The 19582-nt window shown below is 34.3% G+C and overlaps 1 protein-coding gene and 1 long non-coding RNA gene across 5 annotated transcripts in view; one reads left to right on the forward strand and one right to left on the reverse strand.

The window, feature by feature from the left end:
• The first annotated feature begins 53 nt into the window (after positions 1–53).
• On the forward strand, positions 54–19285 carry LOC108734013. Of its 4 annotated transcripts, XM_025980776.1 has the most exons (11): positions 54–206; positions 406–501; positions 670–775; positions 1374–1479; positions 3212–3513; positions 3688–3868; positions 4258–7195; positions 7709–14986; positions 15125–18275; positions 18507–18730; positions 18848–19285. In XM_025980776.1, the coding sequence occupies exons 2-11, from the start codon at positions 411–413 to the stop codon at positions 18877–18879; spliced, it is 14409 nt and encodes a 4802-aa protein (XP_025836561.1). In that variant the 5' UTR covers positions 54–206; positions 406–410; the 3' UTR covers positions 18880–19285. The 4 variants fall into 4 exon arrangements, with proteins under 4 accessions (XP_025836561.1, XP_025836559.1, XP_025836558.1 ...); XM_025980774.1 differs by having other exon boundaries at positions 54–235; positions 4258–14986; XM_025980773.1 differs by having other exon boundaries at positions 4258–14986.
• LOC108734030 overlaps positions 735–19582 on the reverse strand; it is a 141089-nt gene continuing 122241 nt past the window's right edge. Inside the window, exon 4 of the long non-coding RNA XR_001937319.2 lies at positions 735–807. This is a non-coding gene — a long non-coding RNA (uncharacterized LOC108734030). The remainder of the gene's footprint in view (positions 808–19582) is intronic.

The following is a 19582-nucleotide window of genomic DNA, read 5'->3' on the forward strand; positions in this document are numbered from 1 at the left end:
TTATAATATTTAAGGTAATGGTGATTTTATTATGAGCAGTTGCCTTTCTGACGTCCTTAATTAGAAGGGTTTTTGTTAACAAATATTAGACATATTGGTTTGAGTAACTTGTGATTTTACTTATATTGCATTAAAATTTTATGAAATCATTCTTAATATTCCGTTTTTCGTATACAATTAAAATTATATAAATGTAGTTAATATAGGTGAGTCTGTGTCATTAAACAAAAATTAGGTAAACATGAAATATTGACCGTTATTAAGAGCGCAAATTGTAACTGATAGGTTGGTTTGTAATATTCAAAGTAAATTGTTTATGGACTAGTACTGTTAATAGGAGTGAAATTTTCTTTTAATTAAAGATATTGGGTGATATAAGGTGTAATTTTGGTTTCGTAATTGTAGGTACCATGTCTAATATCGACAATGAAAATCCCATTCAGAGAGACTGCAGGACCTTACTCTTATGGTTCACAAATTCACTTAAAAGACGCCCTGAAGGTGAGTCAGAATTCTAATTTACTAATTCTTATAACTTATTCGTCATTTACAATGTTTCCAAAAATATTTAATCTAAAATGGCCACCTTCGTACATTTGTACTAATTCTGTGATAATGTTCAGTACTTACAATAAAAACTTGTTCTAAAAGCTCTTATTTTTATAATAGGTCGTGTCTGTAGGCAATATGCTGCCCTATACAGCCATATTGCAAAGGTGTCGAATGAAGAATACCATCCTTCAATCTCCAACTGCATAGCACAGTGCATTACATGGTAAGTCAAATAGAACTCATTCTCTTTTAAATCTGAAATAAAGGAAAAAACTTATTAAACATCTATTTTATAATTGTTTACAGAATAAAATGAAATCTGAATTCCCATGCTCATTGAAATTGCATTTACAGTATAAGAAGTTATTAATTGCAGTTATATTCATGTTTATGATAATATTTAAACTTGAAGAATTATTGTGACAAAGGCTCCTTTTGAACCTTATTTTTTTTATCTAAAATACTGTACTATAGAAGCAGGTATTGAATTCAACAGCTACAACTGGGACGACTATGTGAAGCAAGAAGAGATAAAGAAAATCGAGAAGATTGAAAAAGAACCCTGGATAAAATACATTCAATTCTTTTTTAAATTTTTGATATTACTTATTACATTTTTTGGGTCACTTTAATTAATCATTCTTTTTTTTAATTTTTAATTCATTTAAAAGAATATTTAACAAAGTACACACTATNTTGTGAATGAAGACCAAGAATGGATCTTTTAATTACAAATTTCTTTTTATGAAAAAAAAAAATGATCTCATTAAATTTCAGCTGTTTTTATAATCGCTAAAGAATATTTTTTCTTTAATATTCAGGTACATTCAATCAACTAGCAAGCGAAGAAGGAAAATGCCGGACTTTTTGGAAGATGTAAAAAGGAAACTTTTTTTTCTTCGTCTCTATAACCAGAGCGTCATTAAGGTTAGTCGTGAAACTTTTTTTTTTAAATAAAAAGAAACTAACTTATGATTACAAGTAAATTAAAAACTAAAAATGATTATTTTTTTTTAATTGCCATTAAGAGAACAAGAAACAAGTAATTTGCTCTATATGCAATTTAAATTTTATCAAGGTTAACTGGACGATATTATAGCTTTGGAAGATAGAAAATTTGTGATAATTTTATAATAAAAATATTCCACTGTTGTTATTATTAACAAATAAACAAACAAACTTTTTTATCAGTAAAAGGTATTTTTCAATGTGTGTTACTTTACAATTATTGCGTAATTGGACGGGTGCTTATTAGTATTGCTATCTATTTTTTTTTGTTTTTGTGGAAGAGGGGAAATCTTCTAAAGACACCCAGCCGTCCGTACAACTGGGTAGTTATCTAATAACAGAAGTTCTATGTAACTAAAAATTTAAAGTACCTGTGATGATAAGTCACCTTAGTATTGCATGGCGCCATCTAACAAGTGTTTTACGTAACCGCGATAGTATACTCAGTATAATAGAATTTCGAAGATGGCGCTGTGATTTATTACTATAGATATATACAGGGTGTTCAGGAAAGTAACAAATTTAAAAGTGTTCCTTTGCAATAATATAAAAGTAAATAAATTAGTTATATCCAATCCGACACAGTATATTCTCAGTAACCTAATCTAGTCCTTGTCCTGCCACCCTTAACTCCTGTTTCTGTTTCTAATACTTATCGAACTAAACCTTCAAGTCTCCAAACGATCTTGTGGGTCACTTTGGTAATAAATCATAACTCCGTAAGCCGTATGTAAAATTAAATCTCTCCATATTAGATTTAGACCTACTATAGACATTTTTTTGAACTCTAAACTTATTAATAAAATAGGTAACAATGTCATACATTCACATGAATATTATTTCAAAATCAAATTTAATTTTCTTTCATAGTTTCAACAGATCATTTTTGAATATATGATTTTGTATATTAGTTTACATTACTTTGGCCATTATAATTATTATCATAGCGTTGTCAGTCCTGAGACTGTTTGGACACGCATCTCCACTTTTTCCTATCCTGAACTAATGTTTGCATTTCTTTAAAACTAGAACATCCCTCATGCTTAACTATTTATAAACAGTAATCTGACTTAGATTTACTTCTACTCATCGTAACTTCTGCATCTGCATTTGTCTCTGACTAGCCCTTCATTCAGTCTTATCCAACCTATCTCGCCTATTTCTTATTGTCTTCCAAATCGCCCTCTGCTCCATTTCAAATACCTTCTCATTTCTAACCTTCTATATCCAAAGAATCTTCATCATTCACCGGTAACACCATATTCCAAACACTTCTAACCTTTTCTTTTCCGCCGCGTCCTTCGTCCACGTTTCGCACCCGTGTAGGACCGTGCTCTAGACATACATCTTTAACAGTCTTTTTCCAGTTTATAAATTACTTTATCGCGAGCAGAGAAGTGACTTCTTTTTGTTAAAGCCGACTCGACCTAGCTCTTTCCTCTGTTTTATATCCCTACTATTCCTTCCATTCTGCATTATATGACTTTCTTGGTACCTTGGTACTTCTTAATCAGCAACCATTACAAAATAAATATAAAGGCGCACCGCGGGTTCGTTTACTTAACTAGTAAACGGTGATAACTTATAACAAGAAAAGAGAAAACGACTGCCTTAAGAAAGTGAACTTGAATAGTTGTTTTTTCGATTTCAGTTCAATGGAAGATTTCCGTATTCGGAGCAACTGGTTCGCCTTTTGGTACAGTATATCGTTTTGGAATTCGAAGTTCTTTTCTGTTCCCCAAATTACGACGAATCCTTAGAGGAGGAAGTCGAAAACAGAATCACGCGCAATTTGGAATTGATTCTGTTCGATTCGTGTAAACACGGTATTTTGACGACGAAAACTGCCGTTGATGCCTCATCGGTGGCCGCCCTCAAAATACTCACCAACGTAAAGACTGATCATGGCAATGAGAACAAGTTGTACAAAAATATTATTAATAGTTTAATTGTGTAAGTCCATAAGCTACCTAAGTCCGTACACTAGCTTGGAGGAAATTTTCGATATAGCATTTGCCAAACTTTCAATTACTTATTTTACAATCTGTGTCTCTATATCGAAAATCTCTTCACTAATGTATGTATGTATGTTGGCGGTTTATCTTATTGATGATTAAATACTTACAGAAAATTTCTTAAAAAAATCGGCATGTTGACCAAATTGGAAGAGATAGTCAAAAATAAAAGTTTCACTTCGCTACAAAATCCTGTTCTTCAAAGTATACGTCAAAATCTCATTGCGAATGACTACGTGCTCCACGAGCAATTCAGTATTTCGGACGACGAATATGACGATAATTGGAGAAGTGTAAGTTTCTTATTGGACGACACTTGCTGCATGTACACGTTAATTAGTTTTGTTTGTCCCTTGGTTTCGAAATTTAATGTTTTAGTAAAGGAAAAGATGTTTCAACGAAACTGTTTATTCCTCGACAATTGTTTCAACCTCTAAAAGGTCATTTTCAATAATAGTAATTATTGTACTCTTGAAAATGACCTTTTAGAGGTCGAAACAATTGTCGAGGAATGTTGAAACATCTTTTCCTTTATTATTGAAAATGTTTCATCGAGAATACACCAGTGAAAGTTTAAATATTTAATGTTTTGTTTCAAAATTAAGTCATTTATTAATTTAAATTAATAGTGAAATTGCTACTTTGCGTTATAATTTCGTGTTAATTTTGATTGTTTGTGCAGTGGGATAAACCGTTAGGATTTGAGCCACCAAAGCATGAAAAATCGAAATTAACAAATGGCCATAAAGATGTTGGGGTGAGAGAGAGGATAGTGAAAAACGGTTTTCCTAACAAAAAAGCTCAAAGACGAGAAAATAGGTGCGCTAGTCTCCAAAAACCTACCTCTACCAATTCTACAGATAAGTCCATTTTAACTATAGAAATTGTCGACGACGACGATGATGGCATTGACGAGGTAATTTACTTTCAACCCGTGCCTCAAACTTGTAAAGATACGAACAGAACTGTTTGTAATCCAGTGAATAACAATTTAAATGGAATCAAACCCTCACCACACAATAATTCTCGAAAACAAATAGCAGAAAACTCTAAGAATAGTCAAAACCAAAACATTAGTGAAATAAATTACAAAACTGGCAAAATAAAGAGGCAAAGAAACCATTGTGTTTGTTCAAAAGTCGAAGAGATTAATCAAAATGTTACCAACAAGCCGTTAGAAGTAACTAAAGTAATAACTTTCGAAAACGATAATGCGTTGGGAAAAAATGTTACGTTAAATGACCAGTTAATTCGCGAAAAGAATAATAATGAAAAATCGGAGAAAACAATCTCAGGCGAGCCCAGTGGATCCCGGATTGAAGACGTAGAAAATGAATTGAAAAGTCTTTTAGAAAGTCATAATGTTGATGAACCTATTAGAACCATTGACGCTGACCAAACAATACTCATAATAGACGATCACGTAGAAAGTTCGCAACAAGATAAGTCAAAACACCAATTTGTACATAATGTAGAAAGTAACAAACAATTAGCATCTACTTCAAAAAATTCTAAAGCCTTCGTAGATGTCACAGTGCCAGAGAAAATACAGAAAAATGGAGAAAACAGTAAAGGGTTTCGAGAATTTTCCCTTGAAAACGATATTGATACTGAATTAGATTTTGAACACGATTGGCTTACTACTACATCTTCAACTGAAAATAGATTAATTGAAACTAAAACTACTGAAAATGTAAGTAATAATGAAGAGGATAGTGCCTCAAGGTTTTTCGACGAATTAGAAGTCACCGTTGTCGAAAATAATACAACTGATCAAAATCGAAAGCAAATTAAAGACAAAATACAAAATAATGAAAAGCAAGAAATAGGCGGGAGTATTCTTTTGGTGGATGATGATAAGGAAGCGTCTAAAAATACTGAAAATGGAACCTTGGAGCATAGTACTTATCACAACTTTTCGAAGGAAAATTTAGAAAAACATCCTAAAGACAAGGAAATTGTTGATAATTCCAAAAATGTTGCACTTGCAATTAACACCAACAATCGTGGAAGAAGCTATGAAGACAATGAAGTGGCTGAATGTTCTTCAAAAGATTTAGATCAAACTCCTACTGTAGTATGTGGAAATGCTGAAGATCGTCAAGGAGAGGAAGAGAGCGAAGAAGATATAGAAAGTGAAAAAAATTATGTGATTGATAATGAAGGAATGTTGGATGAACAGGTAGAAGAAAATTCCCAAAGCGAAATGTATCATAAACGCGAAGAAATTAGGATTTTAGGAAAGAACGAAGAATGTAATGTAAATAATGAAATCGATGCTAACATTGCAACTAGTGAAGAATGTAATGGACAGGCAGTTGAAGAAATTATTGTAAATTCTACAGAAGTTTATGAAACAAATTCAACATCTACTGAAAATGTAGAAGTTGTTGCAGATCTGAAGGAAAATAATCTGTATGAAAATGAAGACGTTATTGGAAAGCCATTGCAGAATGATGGTCAAATTAGTTTAGTGAAAAACGCAAATCAAACTACCGATAAAGAAGTAACGATTGAAGAAGAAAAAATCAGTGATCGAGCTCAAAAAAGACGTCCATCAAGTGAAATTGAATGTCATAACGAATCAGAAGAAGACTTCCAAACCTTAGAAGAAGATTCAAATTTATTAAAGAACGATAATAGTGAATCAATAGGAAACAGTCATAATATTTTATCGAAAAAGGTGCATGATAATGTAGAAGAAATGAAGATTTTAGGGAAGAATGAAGAATATAATGCAGATAATGAAATCGATGCTAAAATTGCAACTAGTCAAGAATATAATGGCCAGGCAATTGATAACATTATTGTGAATGCTACAGAAGTTTGTGAAACTAGTTCAACAGCTACTAAAAATGTAGACGTTAATGTAGATGTGAAGGAAAATCATCCGTATGGAGATGAAGACGTTATTGCAAAGTCATTAGAAAATGACGGCGAAAATAGTTTAATGGAAAACGCAAATAAATGTATCGATAAAGAAATAAGGATTGAAGAAAAAATTAGTGATCAAGCTCAAAAGAGGTGTCCATCAAATGAAATTGAAAGCTTTAAAGAATCCCATGATTTCCAAACTCCACAAGAAAATTCAAAATTACTAAAGAAAGGCAATAGTAAATTAATAGGAACCAAAAATATAGAAGATATAATTAATACTTTATCGAAAAGGGTGTATGATAGTAAAATGAAAAGTAAAAGCAAAATGTATAAAAATAATGACGCACACGATCTGGCATTTGAAAATGATCGTCAAAGAGAAGCCGATTTGATCGAATTTCAATCAATAGAAGAAAACCAGCAACATCTCGAAGAAGATACAAATACAATTACGAAATGTTCAGAGAAAGTCGAAGGTGTATTTGACAAAAGTGTACAAGCCAGTGAAAATATTGCTGATTATTATGAAGAAAATTCTGCTGGATCTCAAAAAAACATTTCCATAGAAACTACAGTAGTTATGGAAGAACTACAGGCAGAAATAGAATATAAAAACAAAAAATCAGTAGAATTCGACGATAACGTCGCGCAGCTCACCGATAACGACAGTGCAATCAACGAAGAAACGACCAACACTACACATTTTAAGAATTTAGAAACAGAATGTGAACATAATTTAACTAATAACGAAGCAATTCTTGAAAATTCTGGCGAATTAGCAACGTCAGTAGAATCCGACGATTTACAGCTCAAAGATAATGACGGTGTCATCAATGAAGAAGAAGTCTTCACCACCAATTCTAAGAATTCAGAACCAGAATGTGAATCTAATTTGATAGATAACGAAATTCAGGTTTGCGAAACAATTCTTGAAAATTCTGGCGAGTTAGCAACATCAGTAGAATATGGTGGTAATGTTGCGCCACTCAATGATAACGATGCCATCAATGAAGAAGAGGTCGTTACCACAAATTCTAGGAATTCAGAACCAGAATGTGAATCTAATTTGATACATAATGAAATTCAAAATTGCGAAACAATTCTTGAAAATTCTGGCGAGCCAGAGACATCAGTAGAGTTCGACGATAACGTTGCGCAACCCAGTGATAACGACGGTGCTATCAATGAAGAAGAGGTCATGGTCATCACCACAAATTCTAAGAATTCAGAATCAGAATTTGAATCTGATTTGATTGATAACGAAATTCAGAATTGCGAAACAGTTCTTGAAAATTGTGGCGAATTGGCAACATCAGTAGAATACGACGATAACGTTGTGCAGCTCAGTGATAACGATGGTGCCATCAATGAAGAAGAGGTTACCACCACAAATTCTAAGAACTCAGAAGCAGTATCAGATAATCACTTGAAATCTAACGATACGATTATTAATGAAACCTTACACGAAGAAGTCGGATTTACCAGCAGGCAATTAACTGTTGAACAGAAAGCAGACAACGATGACTTCGATAAGGAAATCACTAACGAATTAACGCAAATGGAAAAAGAGGCTCAAAAAAAAGTTACAGTTGATAATATTACTGCAAATAATGAAACAATTGTTGCTTTAAAAAATCATGTAAAAAATGAGACGCTTACTTGTCAAGACGATGGGAAACTCATTTTGGAAACTGATCGGTTTCCAAAAACAGACCTCAAGCTCAATGTTTACAGAAAACACGATCCGACAATTCCAGAACTGACTGATACAGAAAGGACAACAACCGAAAATCACGAAAACATAACGAATGATAATGACTACGTCACAACAAACGAAGGGGAAATGGCCCAAAAGCCAAATCAAGGATCAAATGTAGTTTTCTATGTTCTTCATCAAGATGTTGCCGCAAAAGATTCTGATCCAAATTTAGTCACGGATGTATTTCAAAAAGAACAACCACAACATGAAACTACAGAGATTATACCTGTTTCTGAAAAATCTACAAATGAGCTCGAGAAGAATAGATTTCCCGCGTTTCTCAACCCCAAAACCAGTGCTTTAATGGCTAGCATTCAATATGAACCGAAAAATTTCTATTCTGAATTTTCTTCAAAGGTAATCAGTTGTAGTACCCCTTCATACAAGACAAAAACACCTCTTGATACGTCTGCACCTTTTCCGGACCATAAAATTTACGATATAAGAAACAGTTCTCTCCAACCTGCAACCGAAGATTTTTATAAGGAATCTTCCGACAGCAGTCTGCATGTGCTTGCAAACGTATGTGTGGAACTGAAAAACCTGGAATACGGTCAATCAGAAGTTATCAACGAATATAAGAAAAACGAAATGTTTGAAAAGGTGACCAAGAACAGCTCAAAGACTCGACCAGTGAGACCAGGAAGGCGAAAAAAGAAATTAGCTCAAGAATCAAGTGATTGCAAGAGGATAACCAGAAGTTGCACAAAAAAGAATTACGAAGAGAAGGACGAAAATTACTTCTTTTGCGACGAAGATATTTTTGATGATAATTCTACAATGATTGCCGAGACTAAACATAAAAGGAAACGTTTAAAACCTGTTAAACTTGAATATACTCCGAATAATTCAACAACGTGGTCAAAAATGAGAAAAAAAAATTCCCAAAATAACTCAAAAAACGAGTCTTCAAAATTGAATGAAAATAAAATCGAAGTTACATCCCCGCATAAATCAAAATCAGGTAGAAGAAGAAAGAGCAGTTGTTTTGCAGAACAAGTAACACCGGATATTTCAGAAGAATTGGCAAATAATTCATTCGACGTCTCTGAAGGAAATTTCCAGGAACAAGAGAATGAAAAGCTGGAATTTACATTTAAAAACATTTTATCATCTACAAATGAATCAGCGCAAAATAATGTAGGGAAGAGAACTGAAGACAAACCCGAAAATAAAGTTTATGAATGTCCTACCGAAACCTTTACGTCAAATTTTATTAATGAAAAAAGTAAGTTACTTATCGAGAAAAACAATAAGTTTAAAGTCGACAGTTCCAAGTGTGAATTGGACGATTTTACTAATTCTGGAAGTTTATCAGCAATTAAAGAACATAATAAAATATTCGCTCAAGTTGCTGAAATGAGCGCTGTAACCGATGACAGCAACGACAGTTATAATGGAGGTTTATCAATTGTCCAATACGACAACGACAGCCAACCTGAAGGGTTTAAAGGAAGAAGACTTTCTATATATGACGAAAAAACATTGGAAGAACAATTAGATCTTGTAACCACCGCTGAATACGTCCAACCGATTGATCAACTAATATGTATTAGTATTCCAGAGACAGAAAAAGAAGATGATGATGAAGATGAATTATTAAAGCAAGTTGAGGACTTTCAAAACAATCTGGAAAAGGTGTCACATGAAATAGAAACACCGAAAAATGATGAAATTATCAGTTGTGTGCCAGACGTCTCTACCGAAAGTTTAATAGAAGAAGAAGACGTTGAGAAAATTCCCACAAAAGTTGAAGAAAGCTTGGATGTAGAACAACATTTTGGAAGAAGTATTGATCTTCCGCAACTTCCTCTACCTCCTTTTGATACTTGTACGGATGCATTAAGTAATAACGATGTACTGAATGAGAAGCAGTCTCAAACAGATTGCATTGTAACTTCCTCAAATTTAAAAGAGCAAAATGTAGTAGAAGAAATTAAAGTTCAAATAGGAAATTCGTTCCTTATAGAGAATATTCTAAAGGCTGAAGTATTAAAATCCGACAAGCAAAATTGCAACAACCTGTTAATACACGACGAAAGAAAGGATGATGCTTCAAAAGAAAATTATATTGTAGAGCAACCTTTAGAAATTGCTGAACTAAATAACTCAGATGTAGTCATAGCTCCAGCTGAAGAAGCAATGGATTTGACATTGAGGAAAGAAGATGCTTTGGAACATGCTAGAGAATTTACAGACCCTATCCAAGAAAACGAAAATCGTCAAGCTGACGACGATATTAATTCGATTAAAGAACCTGTTTGGCCTCCAAAATTAAGGTCTAAAATGGTGTCAAGAAAGGAAGAGGATATTCCTACAACCACTGTCGATGAAGACACTCTGTCACCTATTCGAACCAAAGCTGAACTAAAACTGTACGATAAATTTTCCCTTTCCCCATACGTCCGTTTAGAAAAAATTGATGCCATCAAAGAGATGGAAGCTATGAGAGAGAAGAAAGCAAAAAAGTTAGCAGAGAATAATAAAAAACACTCTACTGTTAACGGTACAGACATAAATAATATTATAAAAGGGAAATTTGAAGCAATTAGCAATAAACTAAGGTACAACAGCGAAAAAAGGAAATCGAATATTCGAGCGAGAAGTTTCTCCAGTGAATTTAAAGACCTTAACAAAGCAGCTGTTTTTACTGAAAATGGTAACACGTTTAAAATGAGTTTAAGAACGAGGAGTAAAAGCAATGATGTGTTTGATATGCCGATCGTTGAAACTAAATCTCGAAATAGTAATAATAATCAGGTAGGTGAAAACGTAGAGAAGAAAACAAATATAACCAACGACATATTTTACAACGCTTTGATAAAAGAGAAAGAGGGCAGTATAAGAATTAAAGAAAGTGCAAGTAAAAGACAGAATAATAAAAAAAATAAATTAATAATCTATACTGATGACATCATTAAAGACCAAGCTTTCCCTATTTCGAACGATAATGAAAATGCGGAAAATAAATTCGATAATAACAAGAAATTTAATGAAAACCAGTTACATGAAACTTTGACCAAAGATGAAGGTGCTGTAGAGGAAACTGAAGGATGTGTGACAAAGAAAAAATTAAACGAATACAGTGATGTTACAGAAAGCTCAAAATCGAAAGAATGTGATAATACTTGTGACCCAAAACAGATAAATAATCATTTATCCAATAATGAGAAAGAAGTTGATAGTCATAAGGTGAATGAAGAAAATTTAGAATGTCACCATGTCAAAGAAGAATTCAAGCAAGACATAGAAAGAAATCAAAAACGTAAGCACACAAACAAACCTAAATCTCTTCTAAAACAAGCAACAAAAATATTTAAAGCTAAAAAGAGGCTAAGATTACATAGCATGAGTTCCTTCGGTACTATATTAGTTAAAAAAAGAATTAATGGGAAGTACAAAAGAACAAAAAAGCTTCTGTTCGACGAAAAGAGGAAAAACCAGGAACGAATCGTTCAAACTACTATCCGAAAAAAGGAAAAAATTAGTGACATTACAAATGAACACGTGGCTAACAAAAATAGTGCGGAAAATTTAAAAATTCATTCAGCCAAAACCAAGGAATTTATGGAAGAAACAGAAACGCTTGGTAACAAATCTACTGAAGAAAATTCGGACATAGTACAGGACATTACTAGTTGCAAAAACGACGATATTACAAATAAGGATAACTCAGAAGGAGTTCAACGAATTAGTGAAGAAAACGCTAATATTACCCAAGATAAAGAGGCTATTGTATTTGAAAACGACAAAGAAGAAGAAGAAAGTACAAGCATGGATGTAGATTTTGTTGAAGATGTTGAGAATAATGAAAAAGAATCCAATTACAAGGAGATTAATCATCTTGAATATGAAGATAACAGTCATGAGAATTCTACAATTCTTCCACAAGAACTTTTCTGTCTACAAGAAGAAGGGTCCAGGAAGTCATCGACATTCAATGAACATCAAGATCATTCAGATATTTTTAAACATGAGGAAAAGAAGAATGAATCACAGACATTTAATAACCATCAAAATGCTGCAGATGGTTCTATGTTTAAAGAAGGAAATAATATACCATCACCTTTTGGAAAATGTCAGGATTCTTCAGATTATTCTCAATACGAAGAAAGTAAAAATGAGTCATCACCATTAGGGGAATACCAGGATACTTGTGAAAGAAGTAATGATGAGCCATTAGCGTTCAACGAATATCAAAATCCTTCAGATCATTCTCAATCGGGAGAAAGTAAGAATGAGTCGTCGCCCTTCGAAGAATATCGAGGTCCTCCAGATTATTCTATGTTTAAAGAAAGCAATAAAGAATCATCGTCTTTTGAAGAAAGTAAAAATGAGTCATCACCAATAGGTGAATACCAGGATACTTGTGAACGAAGTAATGATGAGCGATTAGCGTTCAACGAATATCAAAATTCTTCAGATCATTCTCAATCGGGAGAAAGTAAGAATGAGTCGTCGCCCTTCGAAGACAATCGAGGTCCTCCAGATCATTCTAAGTTTGAAGAATCCAATAAAGAATCATCGTCTTTCGAAGAAACTAAGAATGAGTCATCACCATTAGGAGAATACCAGGATACTTGTGAAACAAGTAATGATGAGCCATCAGCGTTCAACGAATATCAAAATCCTTCAGATCATTCTCAATCGGGAGAAAGTAAGAATGAGTCGTCGCCCTTCGAAGACAATCGAGGTCCTCCAGATCATTCTAAGTTTGAAGAATGCAATAAAGAATCATCGTCTTTCGAAGAAACTAAGAATGAGTCATCACCGTTAGGAGAATACCAGGATAATTGTGAAACAAGTAATGATGAGCCATCAGCGTTCAACGAGTGTCAAAATCCTTCAGATATTTCACAATTGGAAGAAAGTAAGAATGAATTATCGCCCTTCGAAGAGTATAGTCCTACAGAACATGCTAAGTTTGAAGATGGGAATAAAGAATCATTGTCTTTTGCTGAAAATAAGATTGAGTCATCACCATTAGAGGAATATCAAGATACTTGTGAAAAAAGTCATGATAAGCCATCAGCCTTCAACGAGTATCAAAATCCTTCAGATCCTTCTCAATTGGAAGAAAATAAGAATGGGTCGTTGCTCTTCGAAGAGTATAGAGTTCCTACAGATCATTCTAAGTTTGAAGAAAGGAATAAAGAATCATTGTCTTTTGAAGAAAATAAAAATGAGTCATCAGCATTAGGGGAATACCAGAATACTTGTGAAAGAAGTAATGTTGAGCCATCAGCGTTCAATGATTGTCAAAATCCTTCATATCATTCTCAATTGGAAGAAAGTAAGAATGAGTCGTCGCCCTTCGAAGAATATCGAGGTCCTCCAGATCATTCTATGTTTGAAGAAAGCAATAAAGAACAACCCTCTTTTGAAGAAAATAAGAATGAGTTATCACCATTAGAGGAATACCAGCATACTTGTGAAAAAAGTAATGATAAGCCATCAGTGTTCAACGAGTATCAAAATCCTTCAGATCCTACTCAATTGGAAGAAAATAAGAATGAGTTGTCGCCCTTCGAAGAATATCGAGGTCCTCCAGATCATTCTGTGTTTGAAGAAAGCAATAAAGAATCATCGTCTTATAAAGAAAATAAGAATGAGTCATCATCAATAGGGGAATACCAGGATATTTGTGAAAAAAATAATGATAAGCCATCAGCATTCAACGAATATCAAAATTCTTCTAATCATTCTCAATTGGAAGAAAGTAAGAATGAGTCATCGCCCTTCGAAGAGTATATAGGTTTTACAGATCATTCTAAGTTTGAAGAAAGGAATAAGGAATCATCGTCTTTTGAAGAAAGTAAGAATAAGTCATCACCATTAAGGGAATACCAGAATACTTGTGAAGAAAGTAATGATAAGCCATCAGCGTTTAACGAATATCAAAATCCCTCAGATCTTTCTCAATTGGATGAAAGTAAGAATGAGTCGTCACCTTTCGAAGAATATCGAGGTTCTCCAAATCATTCTGTGTTTGAAGAAAGCAACAAAGATTCACCGTCTTTTGAAGAAAATAAGAATAAGTCATCACCATTAAGGGAATACCAGAATACTTGTGAAAAAAGTAATGAGCCATCAGCGTTCAACGAATATCAAAATCCTTCAGATCATTCTCATTATCAAGAAAGAAAGAATGGCTCATCCTTCAAGGAATGGCTGCATTCCTCTGGCCGTTTTAACGAAGAAAATAGTACAACAAATAAAACTAATGAAAGTATTGCAGAAAAAAATAAACTTCAAGAACAAATACTGGAACCATCTGACGTTGTTGTTGCAACTTCTGAAACTACTGACAAAAGCATAACCAAAAACTCGAATGAAGATGCTCTTCCTCAACCGCTAAAAGATACTTCAGAAGGAGAAATGTCGTCGGCAATTTGTGATTTCTTAAAATTCAACAACAACAATCTAACTCAGGCCGTAAATAAATTAAACCCTTCTGTTCCTGATGGTTTTATGGGAGGCTACGATGAGACTCCTGTTCCTGAATGCTCTGCAATGCCTACTCTTTGTGGTGATGAAATATCCATGAATTTTATTAATGAAATAACCACCGCTCTTACTCCACACGTTGTCACCCAAGCAGTGACATGTCAGACGACCTTATGTTCCTCCGTCGATAATTTGGAAACACAGCCTTCAACTAGCACAGCAGGTCTTTTTGATACCACTCAAGACGAATCATGTGTTAGTCAACACGTAGAAGTTTATTTAACGATTCAAACTTCATCAGAAACGTTGGATCATAATTATAGTGCAGGTAAGTTTTTTGATTGTCTTTCATATAACAACAAACTATTTTGTGTATAGTAAAAACTCCATATTTCATAAATTAGATATGTAAAACTTTTAGTAAGTATTAATATGTCTATGTACAATGGGCTCAATTTTTTTTAAGGGGATCCCCTACTTTGTGGTAAAAGTAAAAGCAACAACGTGCCCTCGTGTAGTCCAAGTAAGGAACGAGTCGAGGCTCGTGAAGCAAATCGACAACTCGATAATTCTCCTGTCGTCGCCGATACTATATTTCCATTTCCGGAAGAAGTTTGTATCGATTCAGTCATACCAAACCAGACTAACACCAGCGAATTAGAATACACATACATCGATAACACGTTACCAGAACAGTCTCCGGTCAATCAAATAAACCAATACGGTGTTGAAAATCTTAAGCAGGAACAAGTAGAAGAGTCGACTCCTGATACGCCATTGTTAATGGAAGTGTTCAATGAAAACGAGTACAGCGAATACATCGAAACTCCCATGAGTTTGGAATTTATGAAAAAATTAATGGACGGCAATCAAAGTCCCGATGACGTCACTATCTACCTCGAAAATTTGAACAGCAACAATGGTGTCACATCTGCATCCCCTCAAGGAGAAGAATCGTCCACTAACATTATACCAGCACCTCCTAACCCAGACGAAAGTGAAAACGGCTCAATCGATTTGCAAAAAAACATATTTCCGTTTGTAGATTTAGCCCTTACCGACATAGAAAATTATAATTTCGTAAGTAGCGTGGACGTACCTCCGTTTTTACCGATGATCGAGTCTAGAAACGATACCATAAAATTACCAGATACCACGTCATTGAACAAAACCAATTTACTACCGACATCTCCTGTTTCTTCCACCACTCCAACAACAGAAACCGCCACTGTAAACGATACCGACGCTTCAAACGTGGAACAACTGCCTGTTAATAATATGGAGATCATGTTTAATAGTTACCCCAACAAAAAAGTTATCGTCGAACATGTAAAACAATATCCTACGGTCAGTTGGCAAAATGCCACTCGAACTTTGTCGGCCTGCAACGGAACAACTACTACCGAAAGACATTTTTCCGAATTCAAGAAAGAAAACGAAAACAAGCCAGACAAGAGCCCTATAGCACATAATGAATTAAGTAAGACAGGGATTCGTAGAGTTACATATTCTAAGGTGAAAGCCCCTGGAAAAAAGACCAACAACAACTTGATGTCGTCAGGAACGGTTGTGAAAAATAAAGATGTGATAAATGGCACTGTGGAAACTCCATCCTCGTCGGTATTAGATGGTAGTAGCCCCAGCACATCTAATGACAATATAGAATATTTACAAAGTGAAAGCTATAAATCCAGTAGAGTGATAAGTCCTGAAATCCAGAAACAAGACACTGTTACTGTCCAAGCAAAAGAAAGCACAGAAAAAGCAAATACAAGTAATGGTGCATCTTCCTTACTTAACAACAGCAACCCCTTTGAAAATGTGGAGAGAGTTAAAACATGTTTAGATAAACTCCAAAACGCTACTACTCTCAAGAAACAAAGCGAGTCTTTGGAAAAACAACCCACAACTGACATGATCTCCCAAGAGTTTGACATGACAGACAAATTCAGTGTAGTCAAGTTAGTGAAAAGAACATCAAAACTACAATCAGTTACCAGTTACGAAGAAAACACTAGAACTGCAAGCTCAAGGAGCAGGAGTAGGTCAAAAAATCCAAAAGTACCAAAACCAAGTGTCGCAACAGCAGACTCGATCGGTCAAAACAAAAGTCGTGGAAAAAGAACACTACCGTTACAAGAAGACTCGTCGAATGAATTGTACAATGCGAAAAAGGCAAAGAAAATCGTCAATGATAAAAAACCACAAACTGAAATTCATACTGACGCGAGTGGTAAAAATTCAACGTTACGTGGGAACAGCAACAAAGACAGTTCTCCAGTCTATCGCTTGAATCAACCTAACACTGAAAATTTAAAGTTGACGTTGAAACGACTATACGATACAGACGCTGTTCCAAATAAAAAACCTAAGTTGAATATTCAACATCCTCAGGACATGGACACCACCTTTAATAGGCTGTTACAAGAGGGTGATGTAAATCCATTTGTAAAAACCAAAATAGAATCATCCAACTCTCCTAAAAGCTCATGTAACAACAGTAGCACTAATAATAAAGGCAGACATACACCGAATAGTTCACAAGAGAAGGTAATCAAAACCGATAATAAACCTCATCACACGTTCGAACGTGCAAGTAATAAGGGGGACTCTAGTATCCCCAAAACGTATGCTACCTCAAGAGGAGATACGATAGACGAAAGAAGTAGACGGGATTCTAGTGGTAGTTCTAGACATAATTCACCATCAGTTAATCCTTCAGGACTGGATACAAAAAATAGAAAGGACAGTAGTCTCCTTAAAACGCACACCTCTTCAGATGAAAAAAACACTACTAACAGGCGAGATTTTAGCGGATCGCGAAGTTATCATTTACATAATCCGTTATCGGAAGAGAAAATTAGACGTGGTTTAAAAGGCCATTCGACATCAAGTACTACCGCTTGCAACTTGGGAATTGACGAAAGGATTAAGCGGGAGCCAAGCCTTCCCAAAGGTTATTACAGTGATGCAACATCAGTTCCGAAAAGACGAGATTCTGGAAGTACAAGAACTTACCGTATACCAAATACGTCTCATACGTCATCATTGGATGAAAGGCTGAAAAGAGAATCGTCAGCCACTCCCAAAAACTATCCTTCAGGAAATAGCTTGCATAATTTAGGTTTAGACGAACGAATCAGGCGAGAACTGAGTGTTTCCAAAAGCCATCCAACCGATCCAGTTCGCAACTCGGGATCATACGATAAGGTTAGGTCTGGAGATCCGAATTTTCCCAAGCATAAGGTGGATGATAAAAATAATAGGATTTACAAAGGACATCCTCTTTTGGACCCGACGCGTAACTGTGGAATTGAAGATAAGACCAGGCGAGATTCTAATGTTTCTAAAAGCCATTCGTCAGCGTCAGATTCTACGCGAAATAGTTATCCGCAACGAGACGACAATTTTGCGCATCGGTCACATCCATCCAACAAAAATAGCTATTTTCTCACTCAGATAGATATGGACAAAAATAGAGCGAATAGAAAATCTTTCAGTTATAACGGAAATAGTGGTAGGCATCATACTCATTATTACTCGGATCAGCAAAAACACCAAAAATTCAACGGTACCAGCGGTGGTAGCAGTAGCCAACCATACTATCGAGAACCAAGGTAAGAATAATCCATTAATTTACTTATACTGAACTTTTTGCAATCATCATCGAGGTAGAAAATATTGTATATCTGTGTGGGGATTTGATCAAAATTGTTATGATGATATTATTTACCAACATCAATTTCGTACTAGCAAATGATTTTACTATATTTTCTTCGCTTTGGGGGTTGTTGTGCAAGCCTAAACCTAAAAATTTATCTTCAGTTAGTCATTATCAAAACAAGTAGTCTTTCTAGATCTTATCAAGGATCGAGTAGTAGTGGATCTCAATCAAGACTTGACAGTGATTATACCAACAGTCAGAGAGACGACCCTAAATATTGTTATTTGACTAATATAAGACTGGGTAAACCGCAGAAACCGCAAGCATCGCCAAGAGATCATTCCCTTTGGCTCCCCTTAAGTTCCCTCCTTCCGGAACCGAAAGTATCATTCGGCGAACCGATACAAGGTAATTATTTTTGACTAATTTTTTTAACAAAAGTTTTTTGAAAATAAAATATCCAGACTTTTTAAAAAGGCGATTAATTATTTTCTAACTAATATTTCACGTTTCTGTTTTTTTCAGAAACAACTAAAAATAAAGAAGCGAAATCGTGAGAGTAATATATCGTTTAGTGAAGAATTGTTGAAAGTTTTTAAATAATACGTAAACCGCTCCTATTTTTATTATTTACGTTTTTATATGATTATTATTATTATTTTTATTATTGTTTAAGTCCGATGGTGTGTTGTAAAAATGGTGATCCGAAGAAAGTTTATTTTTAGAGAGTTTTACTCGTTAATCGTGCATCATACTAATAATATTAAAGATTTTATTTATTGTTTTCATGGCGGAATACTGTACATTTTGTAAGATAAGGCGCTTGCCTTGTTGTAAAAATTATGCACTAGTGATTCGTTTTTAGGACATTTTTGCCACTTTTATTATTTATTGTACAATATACATATACTTTTAAGTATAGATATAAATAAATAAATAAAGGTTCATATTGTATTGTTGTTTATCTTTCTCTTTTTTTTATTTTAAAGTCCTGCACCAATAATAATTAGAAAAATTTACAGGTACCTAAGAACAAAAACATAAACAAATTTTTTTATAACCAACAATTTAATAATAATAAGGCAAGTCACGCGTTAACCCATCATTTTGTCATCATTATTATAGATTATAAAACACTAGGTATAAATGGGGTACTGGCGGAAATTTGCAGGACAAGAGGTTAGAGATCGTATGTTTAAGCTAGTTAGTCACATTTACAAGATGGGGAAAGTCCCGGAGGATTATAGACGGAACGTGATA

Source organism: Agrilus planipennis, unplaced genomic scaffold (genome assembly GCF_000699045.2).
Source record: "Agrilus planipennis isolate EAB-ADULT unplaced genomic scaffold, Apla_2.0 scaffold8, whole genome shotgun sequence".
Classification (NCBI taxonomy): Eukaryota; Metazoa; Arthropoda; class Insecta; order Coleoptera; family Buprestidae; genus Agrilus; species Agrilus planipennis.

Excerpts from the sequence above, each read along its gene's own strand:
- LOC108734013 (XM_025980774.1), top strand. The coding sequence starts at position 411 with ATGTCTAATATCGACAATGAAAATCCCATTCAGAGAGACTGCAGGACC. Across the intron at positions 502-669 it reads ACTTAAAAGACGCCCTGAAG|GTCGTGTCTGTAGGCAATAT; the intron begins GTGAGTCAGAAT and ends TTTTTATAATAG. Across the intron at positions 3,514-3,687 it reads ATTATTAATAGTTTAATTGT|AAAATTTCTTAAAAAAATCG; the intron begins GTAAGTCCATAA and ends AAATACTTACAG.